The sequence below is a fragment of the Mycteria americana genome, chromosome 3, assembly GCF_035582795.1.
Source record: "Mycteria americana isolate JAX WOST 10 ecotype Jacksonville Zoo and Gardens chromosome 3, USCA_MyAme_1.0, whole genome shotgun sequence".
NCBI lineage: Eukaryota > Metazoa > Chordata > Aves > Ciconiiformes > Ciconiidae > Mycteria > Mycteria americana.
In genome coordinates, this window is record NC_134367.1 from 82,449,742 (window position 1) to 82,468,128 (window position 18,387).

General features: G+C 43.4%; 1 protein-coding gene across 2 annotated transcripts in view; it reads left to right on the plus strand.

Moving 5' to 3' along the window:
- PGBD5 (piggyBac transposable element derived 5) overlaps nucleotides 1-18,387 on the plus strand; it is a 79,030-nt gene that overhangs the window by 58,679 nt on the left and 1,964 nt on the right. The window contains exons 5-7 of one of the 2 annotated variants that reach the window (XM_075495859.1): nucleotides 1,082-1,279; nucleotides 7,217-7,322; nucleotides 8,849-16,832. In XM_075495859.1, coding sequence (XP_075351974.1) covers nucleotides 1,082-1,279; nucleotides 7,217-7,322; nucleotides 8,849-9,044 — 500 coding nt within the window. In that variant the 3' untranslated portion in view covers nucleotides 9,045-16,832. Of the gene's footprint in view, nucleotides 1-1,081; nucleotides 1,280-7,216; nucleotides 7,323-8,848; nucleotides 16,833-18,387 lie in introns of those variants that run through there. The other variant, XM_075495858.1, reaches the window with a different exon arrangement.

An 18,387-nucleotide genomic window follows, 5' to 3' on the forward strand; every position in this document is an offset into this window, starting at 1 on the left:
GGTTAAAAGCATCATGGGAGTCATGTAGGATACTTTATTTCAATTAACATCTAAGATGCTATAGCTTTCCCTCCCTCCATGATTTATTCTCTTAGTTAAACGTCAAACATGTCAAACCCCAGCTGGCAACTAAGCACCACCCAGCAGCTTGTTCACTCCCCCTGCCCTGGTGGGATGGGGGAGAGAATCAGAAAAGTAAAAGTGAGAACACTTGTGGGTTCAGATAAGAACAGTTTAATAATTGAAATAAATATAATAATAATTAAAAATTGTAATGGAAAGGACAATAACAAAAAAGAGAGAGAAATAAAACCTAAGAAAGACAAGTGATGCAAATGAAAAACAATTGCTCACCACCAACTAACCGATGCCCAGCCTGTCCCTGAGCAGCGGCCCCCCAAGCCAGCTTTCCCCCACTTTCTATACTGAGCATGATGTTATATGGTATGGAATAGCTCTTTGGCCAGTTTGGGTCAGCTGTCCTGGCTGTGCTCCCTCCCAGCTTCTTGTGCACCTGGCAGAGCATGGGAAGCTGAAAAGTCCTTGACTTAGTATAAGCATTACTTAGCAACAGCTAAAACATCAGTGTGGTATCAACATTATTCTCATACTAAATCCAAAACACACTATACCAGCTACTAGGAAGAAAATTAACTCTATCCCAGCCAAAACCAGGACAGACTCTCTTAGATCATAAATTCTGATTTGTTCCATAATGAGTATCACCACTTTTTTTTTTCTGTCCAATTTTAAACATGTGTGCAGACTATTACACAGATTATAGATGTTATTGTTGGGAAGATACCCTGAATTCTTCTCCTTGTCATTTCATCATGACTATGCAGGAGGTGTCAATACATTTCATCAAGAGAGCAGGCTTTCTGCATTTGTCTTGGTTTCCATGTCGGACACAAAACTTTGGTATTACAGGAGAAGGCCAGTTGGCTAACGTACCTGCTGGACTAGAAAGTTGTAGGACAAGCTCTTTATCTAGTCAGGTCATTCAGACTTGCTTCACTGCTCTTGCTTTCTGAGTCCATGCAGTGGCTTGCTGATAGGCAATGTTTTTGTTCACATGCAGAGATTTACTGCTGTGGGTTGCTGAGCGCCAGGAAGAGTGACTGCACAGGCCTACCTCCATCCATGCTGAACAACCCTGCAACTCCACAGTCCAGAGGACAGTACAGAATAAGAATGAAGGGAAACATGTCCTTGATCTGCTGGTACAATAAAGGGCACTTTCGTTTTCTGACCAACGCCTATTCACCGGTTCAACAAGGTAAGCAATATTCCTACTGCTGAAAAGTCCACATGCTTTATGTGACAGGGCAAAGTGCGTCACCGAGGTTGCTAATAAGCCTGAACAAAGAGCTTGATCATAATATCCTAGATAAACAGTAGCAGTAGTGATGACTTCCCTTTTGTGTCTTCCTACAGCTATTCTTTTTTCCATGACAAAGATTAAAAGCCTACTGCTAACGCACTCTCCTTTGCCTGAGCTGGTGGAGGCAGTATCCCTTTAGGTATAAAGATTATATCTTTGCTGATGGTCAGAGATGGGAAGAGGGTTGTATAACACTATACTAGCCCCATTTGCAAAGCATCTTGTAGGATTGCTGCTCCAGAAAAATTAATAAACATCATGATGTACTTAGAACTCTGACCAGTTAATTACAATTAATTTATCTTATCTAGTAAAAACTTAGTCACAAACAAACATCTTTTTGCCAGAAGTAAATATGATTAAGGCTTCCTGTTGTATGTTAAATTGATTTTAGCAGTTGATGAAAAGAAACAAAAACAGATAACTTGGCTAGTTCAAATAATTGGAAAGAGCTTCTTGATACTGAAATCTTTTCCTTTTTGAAAGTATACAGATGGTTTTAAGAAGGTTTGGAAACTTCTGTAAGATGCAATATGATTAGCTAACTCTTTGAAATTCATCTTTCAGGGAAAACGTTGCTTCAGTTTCTTTTCATTTTTATTATTCAGATTTATATATAACTGCCTGAGACAAATAAGAAGAACCTAAACCTTTAAATATAAAGCCACCTTGTGCACTCATATTCTGACTCCTGAGTGACTCTCACATATGTGTACAGGCTACAGAAGCAAAGTTAAGGCCTTGAATTACTGTATGGTAAGCTGAGAAGTTGACTTAGTGTGTTGTTCAATGCCTTGCCAGAAGGCTTATTACCTTAGCAAAGTGTGGTTGATCCCAAGAATTCTGCCAGGCACTGCAGCAGAGTGAGGACTTGGTGACTCGGATGGACCAGTGTCTGAGCACAAATGCTGAAAATATGTACGTGAAGGAAGTATGACACTTTGGGGACCCTGCTGAAGCCAGTCCCTGGAGCAGTGTTGCTCCCCATGAGGGGCGTTCACCATCAGGATTTGTGCTGTTTCCCCTTGTGCACTTTGCTGGATTCAGATTGTTCAGCTGCACTAACTGGACAAGAGTTATCACTGTGTGTCACCTGGTTTTTATAGGCTAGCACGGAGCCTTCGGTTATAATTCATAAATATTACTAGAAAAATACGCTGTTTGTAAACATCAGTGTTAACTGCCCCATTAAAAGAGGGGGCAAAAGCAGACTCTGCACTGGCAGAAGCCTTTACAAGCAATACACGGAGGTGTGAGCTGTTGTGCTTGCGATTGACCTTGGGTCTGTTGGCATAGATGGGATTGTAGTTGCATGTGTGAGGTAGTTTAACGTCCACTGATTAGGACCTGTGTTTGTGATGGGCAAGACCTGCCCAACACGATGCTCACCAAATGCTGGCTGGGACAGTTGACATAGTTCACGGTGAATCAGAGCAGAAAACAGAGACTGGCTTTTTAAAGGGTGGTGCTGGGGGGAAGAAAGTCTACAGTGGAGAGCTGGGAACAGATGGAGACTCGGTAGGAAGGCAGGAGACCAGATTGCCTGCCTCTGATTTGGCATCTCTGAAGTCAGTGCAGCAATGCTAGTTTAAACCAACTTGAAGCTGGACCACCACCATCTCCTCTAAGGCATGTAAATATAGAGGAGGAAGAGGAGGAATCTATGCTCCTTGAGGCAAGCCTGTAGCACAGACCTGCTGAGCACGCGTGTTAGACAGGAGAGGAGGTAGGGACAAAGGGGAATAAAACCCCCGCAGCGTAGTTGGACAGAGACTGGCACCAGTGGGATCGCCTGACAATGTATGGTACGTTTGCACTTGGTTGAGCGTAAATGTTGATGGGGGGTAGAGGAGGCCATGAAGAGAAAACCTTAAAAACAGAAGGCCAGAGATGGTCAAAACAAAACTTAGGATGAGAAAAGAGGTAGATGTAGCTGCTAATGAGCTATTTATTGCAATTTAAAGGAAAGTGGAGAAGGTAAATCTTGCCTGTACTCGGAGTGCAAATCCCACCCAAGCCAGAAGCAGAGGGCAGTACACTTGTCAGAGCTGATCTATGAATACTATTCTTAGATGCAGCAGGTTATTTATTATGGATGTTTTGAACCAATGTGTCATAATACATCATCTCATATGCTAAAGGATGAGTCTTATTCCTCTAGTCTTGCAAAAATGTCCTGCTTACTCTGCCATCAAGTATAAAGTTTCTGCCTAGAACAAAATTCAGTGGGGTTTTTAATTTCCCTTAAGCCTTAACTTGAGTTTAATTTTTCCTTGTGCCTGTATTACAGAAGAACTGAGAAGCCAAAAGAGATTGGGACCTCCAGACAGTAAAAAGTTACCCTATTCTAAAGCAGGTGATGTATGTGCTGGCCCAAACCTACCCATCCGTGGGACAAGGCCGCATTTTTGTTTTTCCACTCTAGATCTGGTGCCCACTTTCCCAGCATCTCCATTAATATGTTCTGGAAAGAACTACAATCTTTTCTATTTTTCATATGAAGCAGGATGGAGCAGGTAGCAACCTCACTTGCTGCACAGCAGGATGACCAGAATGACATCTTTAGCAAAAACTTATTGAACCCAAGATCTTTTTAAGAAGTACCTTCTTTCTGAGAAGAGCTTTCACAGCTACTCTTCACCAACCAGCTCTACTTAAAAGCTAAGCAGACAGTAACTAAGGATAGGAAACAAAGCTTGGGCCACATATACAAGGACTAAAGAGCTGCAAATGACGTGTTGGCATCTCACAAGTGACTTGTGAGAAGGTGGGAGATGTTGTGGAGGCATGACAATTGTATGAAGCAGTTGTATAAGTCCCTGTGTGGTTCTTAGCCCAGGAGGAGCTGGAGTGAGGAATGTCTGTTGACAATCTAATTTCCTGAAAAAATCAGCTAGTGAGATTGGCCCAGAACTGGAAAGTCTGGGGAAAGAAGCATAATGTTAAAAAGTATGTTTCAGGATGGGGAAGCTTAGGGTTTTAACTTTAAATTTCCACATATCCTTTGAGAGACTACATTCAGGGGGTTGTGTCAAAGTATGGTGAGGGTGGGGATGGGGCCGGAGGACTCTGATGGGAAGGCCTTGAACATTAGACCTTGTGCAGTGCTGACTGTCTGCAATTCTGATAAAGAACTGTAACAAATCTAAGTCCTGATAAAAAGCCATACAGCACTTGGAACATGCGGTTATATTATGTTATGAAAACTCCATGCTTGCCAAGGTGAATGCAAGTGAATGCAATTACTGAGCCTCCATTTTTAAAAAACATGATTCTAGCTCCTGAAGTCACAGATTGGCTTAGAATAAGTGTTTGAGGAAACAAACATATGTACACTTTTGTCTTTCTGCTTGTTTCATTTGGGGTGGTATTTCGCAAGCTTTCCTTGATGAGCATACAGCTTAAAAACTTAAAAAAGCTTTAAAAAAACAACCAAAAGCTGATGCCTGTTCGCAGTGGCAGCGTCGTGGCTGGCAGCCGGCACTCCTTCCAGCGTGCAGGCAAAGGCAGGCTGCGGCTGCGGCGCATGCAGTGTGTTCCCTGGAGTGCTGCCAGGGATGGGAACACAGTGATGCTGGGGGAGGACCAGGAGGGGAAATAGCTCATCAGACGTGCAGGTGAGTCAGCTGGCTTGGGACTGCTTGCCACAGAGACCTGCAGCTAGGAACCACCCAGCTCTGGCAGTTGTCTTCCCTGGAGAGGTGGCCTATGGCTATGAAACAAGCCTAGGAAAGGCTATAAAAATAATGTGCGTATGAAGCTATTTATATTCTCAAAACAGAGGAGTGTTAAGTGGAATATAATAGAAAGTGAGAGGGAGTATATGGTACCCACATAGCTGCCACCGCAATGCGTTTTTTTAAGGATTGTGAATACGAAGAAAATTGCAAAGGAAATATAAATCTTCCGAAGGAGGAGAGGGGGAAGAAAGAGAAAAGAGGAGAGCAAGAGGAGAAAGAAGGGGAATTTTTGTAAAACACTGGCACCAGGAACATACTTGCCCTTTTCTGACCTGCCCGGGTGGGATGGCAAGTGATTTTGCAGCACTGATGCAGCAGGCTGGTCGTATATCAGCCGTTTTTGCCGCATGATGGCCAGGTTTTTGTAGGACTCATTGAAGGATCAAAAAAGCACTATAATAAGTATGTGAAGGTAATGAAGGATTTATTTATTTGATTGGTTTTTTTTCCCTTCCCCTTGGGCTACATTTACACCCAGCTTGGGGAGGCAGAGGTGAAAGGAGAGTATATTGAACAATTTAGAGGTTATATCATTTTGGACTCTTGAAAAATCAGACTTTAAAGACCCCAAATAAATTGCTGCATGGCTCAGCTGTAACATGACATTTAGTCTGTGTTATAAGTCTTGCTTCAAAATAGAGCCTGCCAGCTAGGACAGCACAGGGGGCTCGACAGAGATAATGGATGGAATGAGACTTCCAGCTGAAGAAATGAAATGGTGAAGTCTGTAATCAAAACGTGAGGAGCATTTTTGGGATGATTGTAAAACAGTTGGCAGAAGGAAGGCAATGACGGTTTGAAGGCTTGAGAAATGAGAAAGCCCGGGATTGTGCCTGTACTGAAACAATGCTGAGAAAGGATGCAACCAAGCCTGTGCTTCTCTAGACCTGGAGAAAAATAGTGGTGTGCCTGGGGACAGCAGTGTGCCATAGACATGGAGCAAGAGATGGTCCGTACCCCGGACACCTGACCATCAGACCCTGTGGGGACATAAAGTCAAAAGTTAGGGAACAGACTCCTTAATAGAGTACTACAAGTTTGTTTTACTTATCCTTCCCTCCTACTAGCAGCTTCTCCCAGATGGGGAAAACACAGAGGAGAGGAGGAATAAATCAGAGAAGAGCTAGGGGAGTTTCTTGGGAGAGCGTTGGACTCCTAAATAACTGCTGTAGTGTTGGAGAAGGCCGGGTCAAAGATGCACCATGTGAGGGAATGGGGCCTGTTCTTGGAGTAGCCTGCTCTAGGCGCCACATCTTTGTCTATGCAGAGAGTGGTTAGTAGGTAGCTGCAGAGGACTTGTTGCCTTACCTCAGATTCTACAGTAGGCAGGATAATCATCCCCCGTGATGAGCTGAATTATCTAGCCAGCTGACTGGGCAGGGCAGGGAAAATCACTCGCAGGCAGAGAAATGTGTGCTTAGCTCCGCTGAGCAACCTAAGCGTACATCTGAGCTCTGGCTCCCCACAGCAGTGAGTCAGGCTGCTTCTCATTTCAAAGGTACTGTGGTTGTGGCTCCTTCAACTCACCCACCAGCATCACCTCTGTCTTGACTGGGTTTAGCCAGTTGGCTCCTTCTTATTGTATTTTCTTTTCTTTGTTAAGTAGCACCCAGTGGAGTGGAGGTCCTGTTGCTCTTGGCCCCCGTGGGTGGAGATAAGCAAAGGATTTAATTTCAAAGGACTCATTTGGGACCTTCAGAACGCAAAGCATAAAATATCAAGTCACAGCTCTAGAGGTGACCACAACTCATTGTGAACCAACAGCAGAGAGACTAATACACTGTCTGTAGGGGGCTACTGTGGGACTACAGTGATGTGTGTTTTTTCCTGAACATATGGTAAAAGTGTTTGTGTCTAACACCTTTTCATTTCCAGCTGAAAAATGATCCCTCTTCTTCCCCTTCCACTCGTTCAATGTACTAACAATGAAAAAAAAATCAAAATAGCATCTCTGTTACAGATAACTTCCCAGTTTTAGGGCAGAAACTGTCAATAAGGTTTATTTTATAATAAACCATATATAGGAACCGTATCTTTTAATTGCTAGACCTATCATGTGGATTTAAAACTGTTATGTTTCTAATTGATGCAGGAGTTATAATTAAGAGAAAAAGCGGAGAAATTCCATGCCCGTTGGCGGTTGAAGCATTTGCTGCTCACCTTAGCTATATCTGCAAATATGATGACAAATACAGCAAGTAAGTAAGAATATGTGCGTGTGTGTATTTCACTCCTTCTCTGTTGCTGCAATGTTTGAGTTCTCCATGTTGAGCTGCAGCTGAGGGATCAATCCTGCTTTCATGGAATTAATCTCTGACAAAATTCCTCTTTCAGTCAAAGATCAAAAGCTGTCTCTGCAGAAGGGCAAGATCTGCATTGCTAGTGTTGTTTTGGCTCTATCTACCCATCCACCAGTCAAAAAAAAATTGAGACTTACATTCTTAGCATCTTGTAAATGACTTTTAGGAAGTGTTGGGAAGATGAGCCAGCAGGCTGATGTTCTGGGCGACATCAAATTGAAGGCTAAATAGAAAATTCAGCATGGTTCTACCAGCCCCACAAATCTCTCAAGCTAGCTCAGCTCTCCACTCCTATCAGCAGACACCCCTATCAGCGGATGATGTTTAGGTTATTATCTGTCCGGTGATATTTGTGTCACCTGGAGTCAGAAGAAAAGGATGTTCAGTTGTGGATGTAAAGATGATCTAGATGATTTAGGAGAGCAGAATGTAGATCTTTTGGCTCCTGAATTCCAGTTGGAGTCCTCAGTGTTAGCTCTTAACATAGCAGGGAGAAATAGAAATAAGAATAGCAGTGGTGAAGCTTGGCTGTGGGAATAGCAATGAGGTGCAGAAGATTTCAAGAACTAAAAATTGAAGAGAGAGAAAAAGCAGCAGGGATTTTGCAAGCCAGTGCTGGGCAAGGCAGCAAGAATTCACTAGAAGAGATGAAAGAGGAGGAGGTGGTTGCTGGAGACCGATGTTGGGATCTGATCTGAGGAAATCAATACAAAAAAGCGGTGAGGTAGTAGATTTAAATGGTTACTAAAAAAATGAAAGTAGGAAAGTGGGAAATCTTATGACTGAAGAGCGAATATTCTGGCATCCTAGAATTAGTCAGAACCTAAATATAAGGATGTCAGCCCTTTCTAGTTCTGCCTTATGGAGAGGTGCTCCACATACCAGCAGTGCACGCTCTGGCTCTACCCCCACATCCTCCCACCTACTGTTGACAGCAGCAGAAATCATTCTTTGCTCGCAATGGAGATAAACAAGAGGAGAAGCATCAGCAATCTTCCCTAAACTGTAACGTAATGTGCCTGAGGCTTTTTTTTAAGTTACAAATGGAAGGGATTCAGACCCACAGCTCCCATCACGTGGGTGTTTGTCACAGGTAACCTCGAGGAGTCTGTATCAGTACTCTTACTTAAGTGGAGTGGTACAGAGCTGAGAGTGTTGCTGAGGTTTTGCTTCTGAGAGCAAGGAAGTGTGTTCTTTTAGACGCTACTAGGAATTTCCAAAAGTGTGGAACTTAACTGTAAATGACTGTCAAATACATTGTAGAAAATTTCTTAAGATAATACTTGCACTTAATACCTATTAAGTCCTGGGCCTGTGTCCCCTTTGGGACTGCAGAATCTTTGTCTGGGGTTATTTCTTGCATCCCAGCTGCAAGTGTTTGGCTGAACGGTGCTTTTCCCTCCCCTTCTCTCTTGGCTTTTTAGGTATTTCATTTCTCACAAACCAAACAAGACCTGGCAACAAGTATTCTGGTTTGCCATCAGCATCGCTATAAACAATGCCTACATCCTCTACAAAATGTCAGAGGCCTACCATGTGACAAGGTATAGCCGCGCACAGTTTGGTGAAAGACTTGTAAAGGAGCTTCTGGGCTTGGAAGACACCTCACCCTCCCATTGATGCATTGCTCTTGGTGGCGTAGGCAGGGGGTGGACGGTAAGCAGAAGATACCACACCTGGAACGGCAAAGCGAGGAACTTGTGACACCACCAGTGCTGTCCTTATCCAAAAATGCCAAGTGATGCCACTAGAGAGGTGGAAACTTTGTTCCTAGTAGCAGCTGGATGTAAACATGTCCTGCAGAAAGTGCCACTGGAGAAGTTGACACAAAATTGCATATGTGAATGCCCTGTGGGAATCTGTACGCCAGAAACAGACTTAAATGTCTTCTCAATAATGTTTGTTGAACAGGGTCATCTTGTAAAGTTCCTCTTGGGCTAAGAGCTTGTCATAAGCTGACATAGCTCAGCAGTCCTAGGCGGGCATTACGGAAAACTCTATACCTTACTTGGAGTTATTCAATTCTGGGACAAGCAACGTAAGTCTGCACCAGGGGCTGTGGCTGAGAGTGCCTGCCACCCTGTAAGGCATCGTTGCTGTCCCAGTGTGCTAAGCAAAGCAGTTCAGATACATGAACACTGAAGCAAGCGTATTGACAAACAAAACCTTCACAGGCAGGCAGCCAGGAACTGAGGACCAGTTAAAACTTTTTCTTTCTTTCTTTCTTTTTTGGTTTTTTTTGGTTTTTATTAATGTAATGTAAGGCAATTTGATCCCAGTTTAGAACACAGCAAAATTAGGAGAAACCAAATACATTAATGAATTTAAAATAGAAATACATTACACTGATTTTCTTTTTTAACCAGGATGAAAGATTTTCTACACAAAAAACCAGTGAGTAATACAGTAAGTATTAACAGTCAGTAAACCAGTACTAATACTGCCTCACATCTTAACTGCCACGGTCAGTGTACAGGTGAGAAATCGGAGTATAACAATTATATTTTTTCTTGATTTCAACTGTATCTTAAACATTGCTTTAAAATCTAATGTAATGGACTGTTAAGTTTTTAGGAACAACAATTTCTTTCTTTTCCTTTTGTAACTTTCAAGACTTTTTTGGTCCATTTTAGAACTTCATTTGGCACACAGTTGTCGGGGAAAAAAATAAGTCACTAATAGCAGTATGTTTCCCATTATCACTGTGGGGTGTTCTGTAGGAATTCTTCTTGTTAGAATTCAAGGCTTGTCACAGTAGTTGTAATTAAGCGATTACATGTTTAGCAAAATAACATAGCATTGTGTTTTACAAAAAAAAAGTAGTCCAGTTACAACCAGACCTTAAACCTCACTAAAACAGAGCAAGCCCAAAGAGTTCTCCTGTTCTGAGTAACAACGTAGAGGACAAGCATCGTCATGAGCTGGTGCCCATGGCTGAAATGCCACATTTTGGTGCTGGTGGAATCTGAAGGCCGCTGAAGCTTTGGAAAACAATGCCGAGAGAGAGGTATGATTGAAACAGGAGAAATACTACCCTGCCCTCTACACATTATTGATTTCAGTCCGCAACTCAATCAGCAAAAAACTCTGTATTCTAAAGGTTAGTAGTGATGGACACAAACAGAATTGCATTAACTTGCAGGGCAGAAACCATGTTGCTTAGAGGACCAGCTGGTTTTAGGTCCCCAAGCCTGAAAAGTTTTACCGAAGAGTGACTTGGGTTGATTCAAGAGGAATGGAGTGATTGATTGATTGATTGATTTCTTTGTCAGTGTAAACCTTACCAGGTTGTATGTATCTATCTGGCAAGAGACAATCGAGGGTAACCAACATGAATTTTAGAACTCCCCAGATTTCATCGTTATGTGATGTGCAAATGCATAGCATGTAAATCATAGCAGAAGAAGAATCCAGCAGGGGTTAGTAAATTGCTGGCTAGCCCAAAGAGCATCCTTGCACTGACATCTTTCTGTTTTGACCAAAGTCTTATTTTTTGGAGTAGACTTAGAGGCAGATCTCACCTGGTTGCAGGGAGACTAAGGGGATCGCCAACTCCATGGTGGTTCTGCTTGCAATACAGGCTGGAGACTGTCCCATATATCCTGCTCTGCCCGCCAGCTGCACGATGTACAGCAGTGGGTTTCCTAAGCATCTGTTTTAACTTCTCAGTCCACAAGGTCTCCATTCAGGAAATGCATGAGAAAGGACAAAACCTTGTGCATTGAGACCTGCTAGTCTCAAAAGGAAGGAGAGGGTTTGTACCACCCTAGTCCTTGGCTATGCCAGTCTGCATAGGAGCCCAAGGATGAGTTCAAAACTTCTTGTCCCTCCAGAGAACTGAGACAACGCCCCCTCTTCAGACTGAGTGTGCGCAGTAGCTGGTTCTTGTCAGTTTTCTAAGTATTCAAAGGGGGAGAGGAGCTAGCACGAAAAATGAATGTTCAGCAGTATAAGCCCACGGTTTCCTTTTTTTTTAGGAAACTTCACAGAGGTACCTGAAGGCAAATGGTGTTCTTAGTGTTAGCTCCCTGCTTCAGACAACGCCAGTCCTGTAAATTTCTGTGGTAGTCAAAATTGGGGCAGTAGGGAAAGGTCTGGCTGGAACTTTGCTGATGGGGCAGCTTGAATGAACAGTAGCTGCGGGGAGTCCAGCTTCCTTGCGTTCCCCTGCAATGCTGGAGCATTTGCAAGATGCCCATGCCCCCAGCAGAGATGGAGAGGTTTGGAGGACCTCCTAAGAGCCACTTGGCACTTCTGAGGAGTAAGCATAGCACTCTCCAGCTATGTCGTAGCCCCCAAGGCAGATCTGGAGCCCTTGGCCAATTGTTACATTACTATGTATGCTTAAAGGCTTGGATCTAGACCATCTCGTACAGAAAAATGCCTTTTCTTTTTCAGGTGACAGTAGGTCCAAGGCCTTGGAATGTTTAATTTTCCACTAACGTGTGCTGTTAATTATGTGGATTACTTGAGCTAAAATCATAAGGTCCTAGCTTTTTGCCTCAGGGACTGGGTCCTGAGTAGTTTTCCCTAGAATTGGAGTTGACGGGGGATTACGCAGTGGCTGACTATTACAGGGAAGATGCTTTAGTCTCCTTTGTAAAGGAGAAAAATGAAGACAAAATTATAGCTTTGCAATGAATTTCATTTTCTTAGCCTTAACCATCGCTCATCATTTTGAACTGGTGCCGTAAACATGTACAAACATTCCATAAATAAGCAAAAATATTTATATATATTTATATGTACAAAATGCCTGAATTTTGGCTCTCGAAGCCAACAAGCAAAAGCCACCAAAGCATAGTCTATATCTACAGATGACTATTCCACCTCATTTTCTCCATTTATTGACTGGGAGTGGATAGGGTTGGGGAAAGTTAAGATTTCTCCTTGTTGAAAAAGCATCTTGCACTTTCTCTATGTCACTACAAATGAGGCAAAATAATTAAGGAAGAAACTGAAACACTTTTAAAAGGCAAAAGTTTAACTGCAGCTCCGCTTTTGTAGCATTTCCTTTACTGCAAACTGGCTTACTCAGATTTGGTTCCCCACTTGCCTGTAACATTAAAGCTTCTCCCTAGTTAAAGGAACAAAAAGGGGTTAGTCTCAAAGTAGTGCAAGGATGCTAGTTATAGTGTGCGTGTGTGTGTTAATTGTGCAATGGCTTGTGAAACAATAGCAAGTTTGGGTTGTTTTGGGTTTTGTTTTATTTTTTGTAGCCTTGAGACAATCTGGGTAAGAGATCTTAAAGCTCAGCAGTAGTTAAAATGCAGTGGAAATGCCAACCAGGTCTCTCAATTTTTTCCAGGAAAGAAAAGTTTGAAGCTAAAGTAGACAAGGGAGCAGGAAGGCTCATTTATCTCCTGCTGAATTGAATTTTCATTCACACATACTTCTGAAAACTGAAAATGACTTATTTATGGTATGCAAACTTTTGTTTCAAAGAACTGAGACCATCAGCAAGACATACTGACCACCTTCTATGCACAGTACTTCTTTCAAGAAATGTCTGTCCTGCCACAATCCATTCTTGGAAACCATTTCTTTTCCCAGTGTGTAATATAACACTCACTAGAGCTTAGAAGCCACTGTGAAATGGTTTCCACTGCTGTTCTCTCAGTTGAAAAATGTTTCAAGGGCTTGCAGAAACGCTGCCACTTTTTACTTCAGCCCATTTGTGCACTTGACATTAAGGCACAATTTAAAGAAATCTCATCTCTGTTTTCCATTCCTATTCTCTAGCCACAGCCCTTCTGCATTTACAAGGTAGTCCAAGAATCCAAATTTATAGAGGTTTCAGTGTCCCTAATGGGAACAACTTAGTTTTCTTCAGACACTTCCTAGAGAAAAATGAATTTAGCTGTTTCCAGACTGACATTAAGGACAGCAACTCAAAACAGCATTCTCATTCTTGCCTTCAGCTACACTTCCATGGCTTTTTTTTTTTTTGGCTGAAGAGTTTTTCTACTTCTAACATGTATTTAGTAGTCTGTCTTGAGCTGGTGAGTAGTGAAAGAAGCCTCCAATATCTCAGTCTTACAAGTCTTAGTCCCCTAGTCCTGGAGCTGATTTATTGATGAGTGAGTGATTATGCTGCACTGATAATTCTGCACATCTGTGCTACTTTCCATGCAAGGATTGCAAAGTGCTTTAACAACCTCAGCACTCAAGAGACATCATTAGCTCCTCAAATAGGAGCTTCCCCTTCCCTAATCAGACACCAAGGCACAGCACCGGTAAGGGGGTGATGAAACTGTAAAGTGGAGTTTGCACTCCTGCTGACTAAGTCCATGTTCTGCATTTTCAGTGACTTGGTTCTTGTTCCAATGCACTTTTCCAAACTAGAAATGAAAGGGCTGTGGGACTTTGTCAGCACAGGTTCCTTACTCCATATAGGCCGGTATGAGTCAAAACCAGGTTGTGCTGAAGGTAAGAGAAAACTGGATAAAGCATTGCAGCCCAGCCTGCCTAGAGGAGCTTAGAGGAGATAAATGGAGAATCTGAAGCTCTGCTGTAGTCCAGTAATCAATGTGAAATTCAGACAAATAATTACTAAGACTGACTTGAGAAAAGTCACTGGGGCTCAGATGGAATATGAAGTCTTCCATCCATCTCTGTTGTGGAGTTTGCCATGGCACTTTCTTTTTGCTAGGCCTGACAAGAGCTCATCTCAATCTGCTTGAGAAAAACATTCACGTGTCAAAGGACAGTTAGCAATGTTTCCCAAAGGCAAGGAACTCTAAGCTCAAAACATGGATATATTTGGCCTATCATTAACTAGGAAATTTTGCACAGACAGATCATGTCATCATCTGCCCAAATGCAAGCCTATCACCAGTGCTACATATTCTTTCTTGTAACAGTTCTTCCCAAACCTACCTTTGTTTCCAGAAGCATTACGAACTGGAAAAGCCCCCATATCATCAGCAGCATCTCACTGTTGGGGAGCAGTTGAGAATATCCGTGCTTTGTACAAAAAGGGTTTCTTCCTCTTCTTTTGAGAGATGGCTCTGTGTCTTCAGAAATCTAGCCCTGGAGCAGTTTCCTGCCCTACGCTTTCCTTTGCTTCCCTCGTTCCATGGATTTAGAGCACATCCAAATCATCCTGCATGTTCTTGGTCAGGCTGGAAGAGGTGACAACACAGAGTTGGCCTTTCAGTTTACTTTTATAGTATTGCTTTGCTGATCCTTTCTGCTGTTTTGCAAATCTCAGATGAAACAGGGTATTGTTTCTGAAGCCTCTATTAATTGCAATCACTGTGAAGGTGTTGCCTGCTTTGCCCCATTAGTGCTGCCCTGTGAGGTGCCTATGGACCCAAAACAGGTATCAGCATCACCACACCCACTGCTCCCATTGGAATGGCTGTAATATTCTTCAGCTCTGGATTGCTGTCAAAGAGGGGCCTTTGACATGGTCTGGGGGGTTTTTTGGTTTGTTTTTGGTTTTTTTGTTTTTTTTTTTAAACCCTTTAACTCTGATGGGTCTGGTGAACTACTGTTAGGTATCACAAAAAGGCCTTAAGTGGTAAATCTCTTTTGTATCACTCTTCTGAAGTAATAATTGCTTGTATTAGGTGTCAAGGTGGTCCACACAATGTGTAGTGCAAAAATCTTGCCATGAAAACATCACTCTGCAAAAGTGCTCATTTGATGTAACTGCAACAACCTTTGAAGGCGTGGGGGACCTGGATGAAGAACCTAGTGGGAAAGGACCATAGTGCTGTCCTGCAGGGCCATGATGTACAGGACCTCTTTGGATAAACAAAGAGGGGAGAGATGAGTGCAATTTGGGATCCAAGTTCCGTGGTCAAACAGACTTCATAGTCAAGCTAGTCTCATACCTAGTCATTACAGGGGCTCTGGAGGGAGCCATATTAAGTTGTACTAGGGAAGGGAAGATGCCAGGCCCATAAAGTTTGCTCCCAGCCCTGGCAACTCTATTTCTAAAATAAAGCAGCTGGCAAATGCTTTTACTCTTCAAGTATTTACAGCATGCTCTGGCTTTCAAACAGAGCATTTTATCTTGTTTTCACTAGTTATCAAAAGCCTAAGAAACCAAAAAGCAAAGCTCAGTACACTAGGTTCATCTGTCCAGAGCCCCAACCCACTTGGTGTCAAAGTAACTTTGTGGTCTTGTTCTCCAATTAATCCGTGTCAAGGTGTATGCAAAACGTGACTCCTGAACAATTCGCACCTCTCTATGAAACAGAGTTACTCATTTGATGGAAAACAAATTGCAGGTCTCTTGGACTTACTTTTGCAATGTGGATTTTTCTTCTAGTTATAAGACAAACCTTTGCCTGGCATTTCAGTAATGAAATTAAAAATAATTGACCCCATGGTCTGGGGTGAGATTAGAGATAGCAAAACTCAGATTTATGCCAGAGGTTAATCGGATCCCATATAGGTGAGGCTGATCAGCACAGCCTGATACAAAGAGATGTTTAAGGGGAACAGCAGGTTTGAGGAGGCAGAGGAAAGTTCAGAGGCTGGGCATGCAGAGGGAGAGGAGCCAGGTGATCCCTTCTAACTCATCTTTCCAGCATGTGTACCCCCCCCACTGCCTTTGAATTAAAGAGAGAAGGCTGATGTTTAACACAACCAGTCTGCACAGCTGCTTTAGCAACATGAACCCTGCTTTAGCTACATGCCTCACTCCCTGCCTTTCCTTGTACTATCCATGTTCAGGAGTCATCGACCTTGGAGTCAAAGCAGTGCTGCGTGTCAGCACAGCATGGACGCGACAGTCTGAGGAAGCGCCACTGTAGACACAGGAACACTGGGGATTCTGGAAAAGGAATCTCCCCCTCTACGTTTCTTTTTCATTTATTTTCAAGATGTGCAACTTACATTCCATCAAATGCAGTGACGGTACCAAACGCAAAGACGGGCCTTAGCTGGCCGAGTGCTTTCAAGACAACTGTTGGGCTGTGCTCACAACATCAGCGACTGCGGTTCTGTTGCAAAGTTCCATATTCTTTATAATTCTGAAGATTTCTGTTGAAAATGTAAAGTCCAGAGGTAAAGCATACGCTGCAATTGCTTTTTTTTTCTTTTTTTTCTTTTCTTTTTTTTTTTTTTAAAACTCAGAGCAATTTGTAACAGCCAAGTCTTTCAGGAAATGCAGGTGTGTTACCTCTCCCCAGTAAGAGATACACAGCTGTGTTTCTGCATGGGACAGGGAACTACTTTTGTGACACCGGTTTTGTTCTACACAAAGGCACGCTTGCAATAAATTTTTACAAGTTTTGTACACCATGAGCTGAATTCTGAGTTCCAAAAATGTGAAGTGTGGCAACAATGACAAAATGGATTTATAGTATCACTCTGATATCTTGTCATGTGATTTTATTTCTTCAACAAAGTTTGTTTACAATCAACAACTTTGAAATACAGTCAGATATATTACTGGGTGCTTTTCTGTCTCGTTCTTTTCTGGAATAGGTGGGGAAGATGCTTGGTGATCTGGGTGTGTAGGTGACAGGATGTGTAGAAAACACTGCTAGATAAATTACAGGTTCTCACTCTAAGACCATTAGAGGCAAAAGCCTGACATCTTTATCCAGCCATTGAGTACAAAGGCATTTTCTTTAGAAAGAACTGAGTTTAAAAAGCCTTTCGATGCAGCCTGCGCACAGGCATAGGAAAGGGGACTGCTGTCCCCCCCGTGCCCTCCCAACACCCACAAGCGATGCTTCCCAGCCGCCCCCGGGCAGGGAGGGGTGGACGCGAGGACACGGGCAGCTGTCCCAGCTCTCCAGTCTCTCTGCTGAACGGTACCAGCCCTCTTCCTTGCAAGGTTGGTCTGTACCACCAGCGGTACCCACCGAAACCATGGCCTGCCTGCCAAATAAGTGGCATTTGCAGGCGAAACACGCATCATCTGCGGATGGGTGACCTCTGTTTCACAGCTCCAAGTCTATGACCTGGTTTAAACCTTAATCCACAAAGGGAGCAGAAACCTTGCAGGAGAACACCTAAGTGGGACCACAGTGGGTCTTTGCCAACAATCACGATAAAGATTTCCCCCAGGCCTTGGACCCGTGTTCCTCATTCCCCCATGGCCGCAGGGCCGTACACCAGGGAGCAGGCTGCCGAGCATTCTCCAGGTATGGGCTAGTGGGGCTCAGCACTGAGCTCTTGCTGTGATGTGTCAGCTGTCCGCCGTGTCTTAACGTGCTCAGGATGCTGCTTAGGGTATTTCTTCCTAGTAACTTCTGTTTTCCACAGGAAGAAATTTAGTTGGCATCTAAGTTGTCCAAAGAAAAATCCGGATTTTCAGGGAATGCTTTATTAAACATTAGCAGAAGCGACCAGCAGCAAGCCCCTTGACCTTAGCTATTTAATATTTCTATGGACCCAGCCTGTAGTAGGTGACTATTTTTCTTAGGTTTCTCAGCTAGTATCAAAAAAGGGGAGGGGAAGGGATTCAGGAACATTCAACACCTCTGAGCTCTCAGAAATCTTTTCAACATACAGGTAGCTGAATCAACAACCCTTAATGTGCTGGTCTGAAAGACAGTGTGATCTAAAAGGCAGTCTGGACCCTTCACACAACCAGCTCCTCCAAGAAGCAGGTTCCTTTTCTCCTACGCCTTGTATTTTTTGCACCACAACGGTCACTGCTGAGTAGTTGGGGAGGAACTCACAGGTTTCTACTTTGAGACATCACATCCAAGATCAAGAAGCGATCAAACCACAGCCTGCAGCACACAGTGGAGGCTGGCTCATCCCAAACAAGTGCTGGAAACGTGTGGGTGCCTCATCGGCGTGATGGATGGGCACGAACACACCCTCTCTGGTGGCAGGGCTCCCTGCGATGCCGCCAGCCATGCACAGCACCTGCACCCACAGGTGGCTCCATACATCCCCCATAGGCACGCAGAGGCAGGAGGGGCCTAAGGAGCCCATCACAGGCCCCTGCAGTGGGACCAGCCGCACACCAGTCAAGATGCTCGGCTGT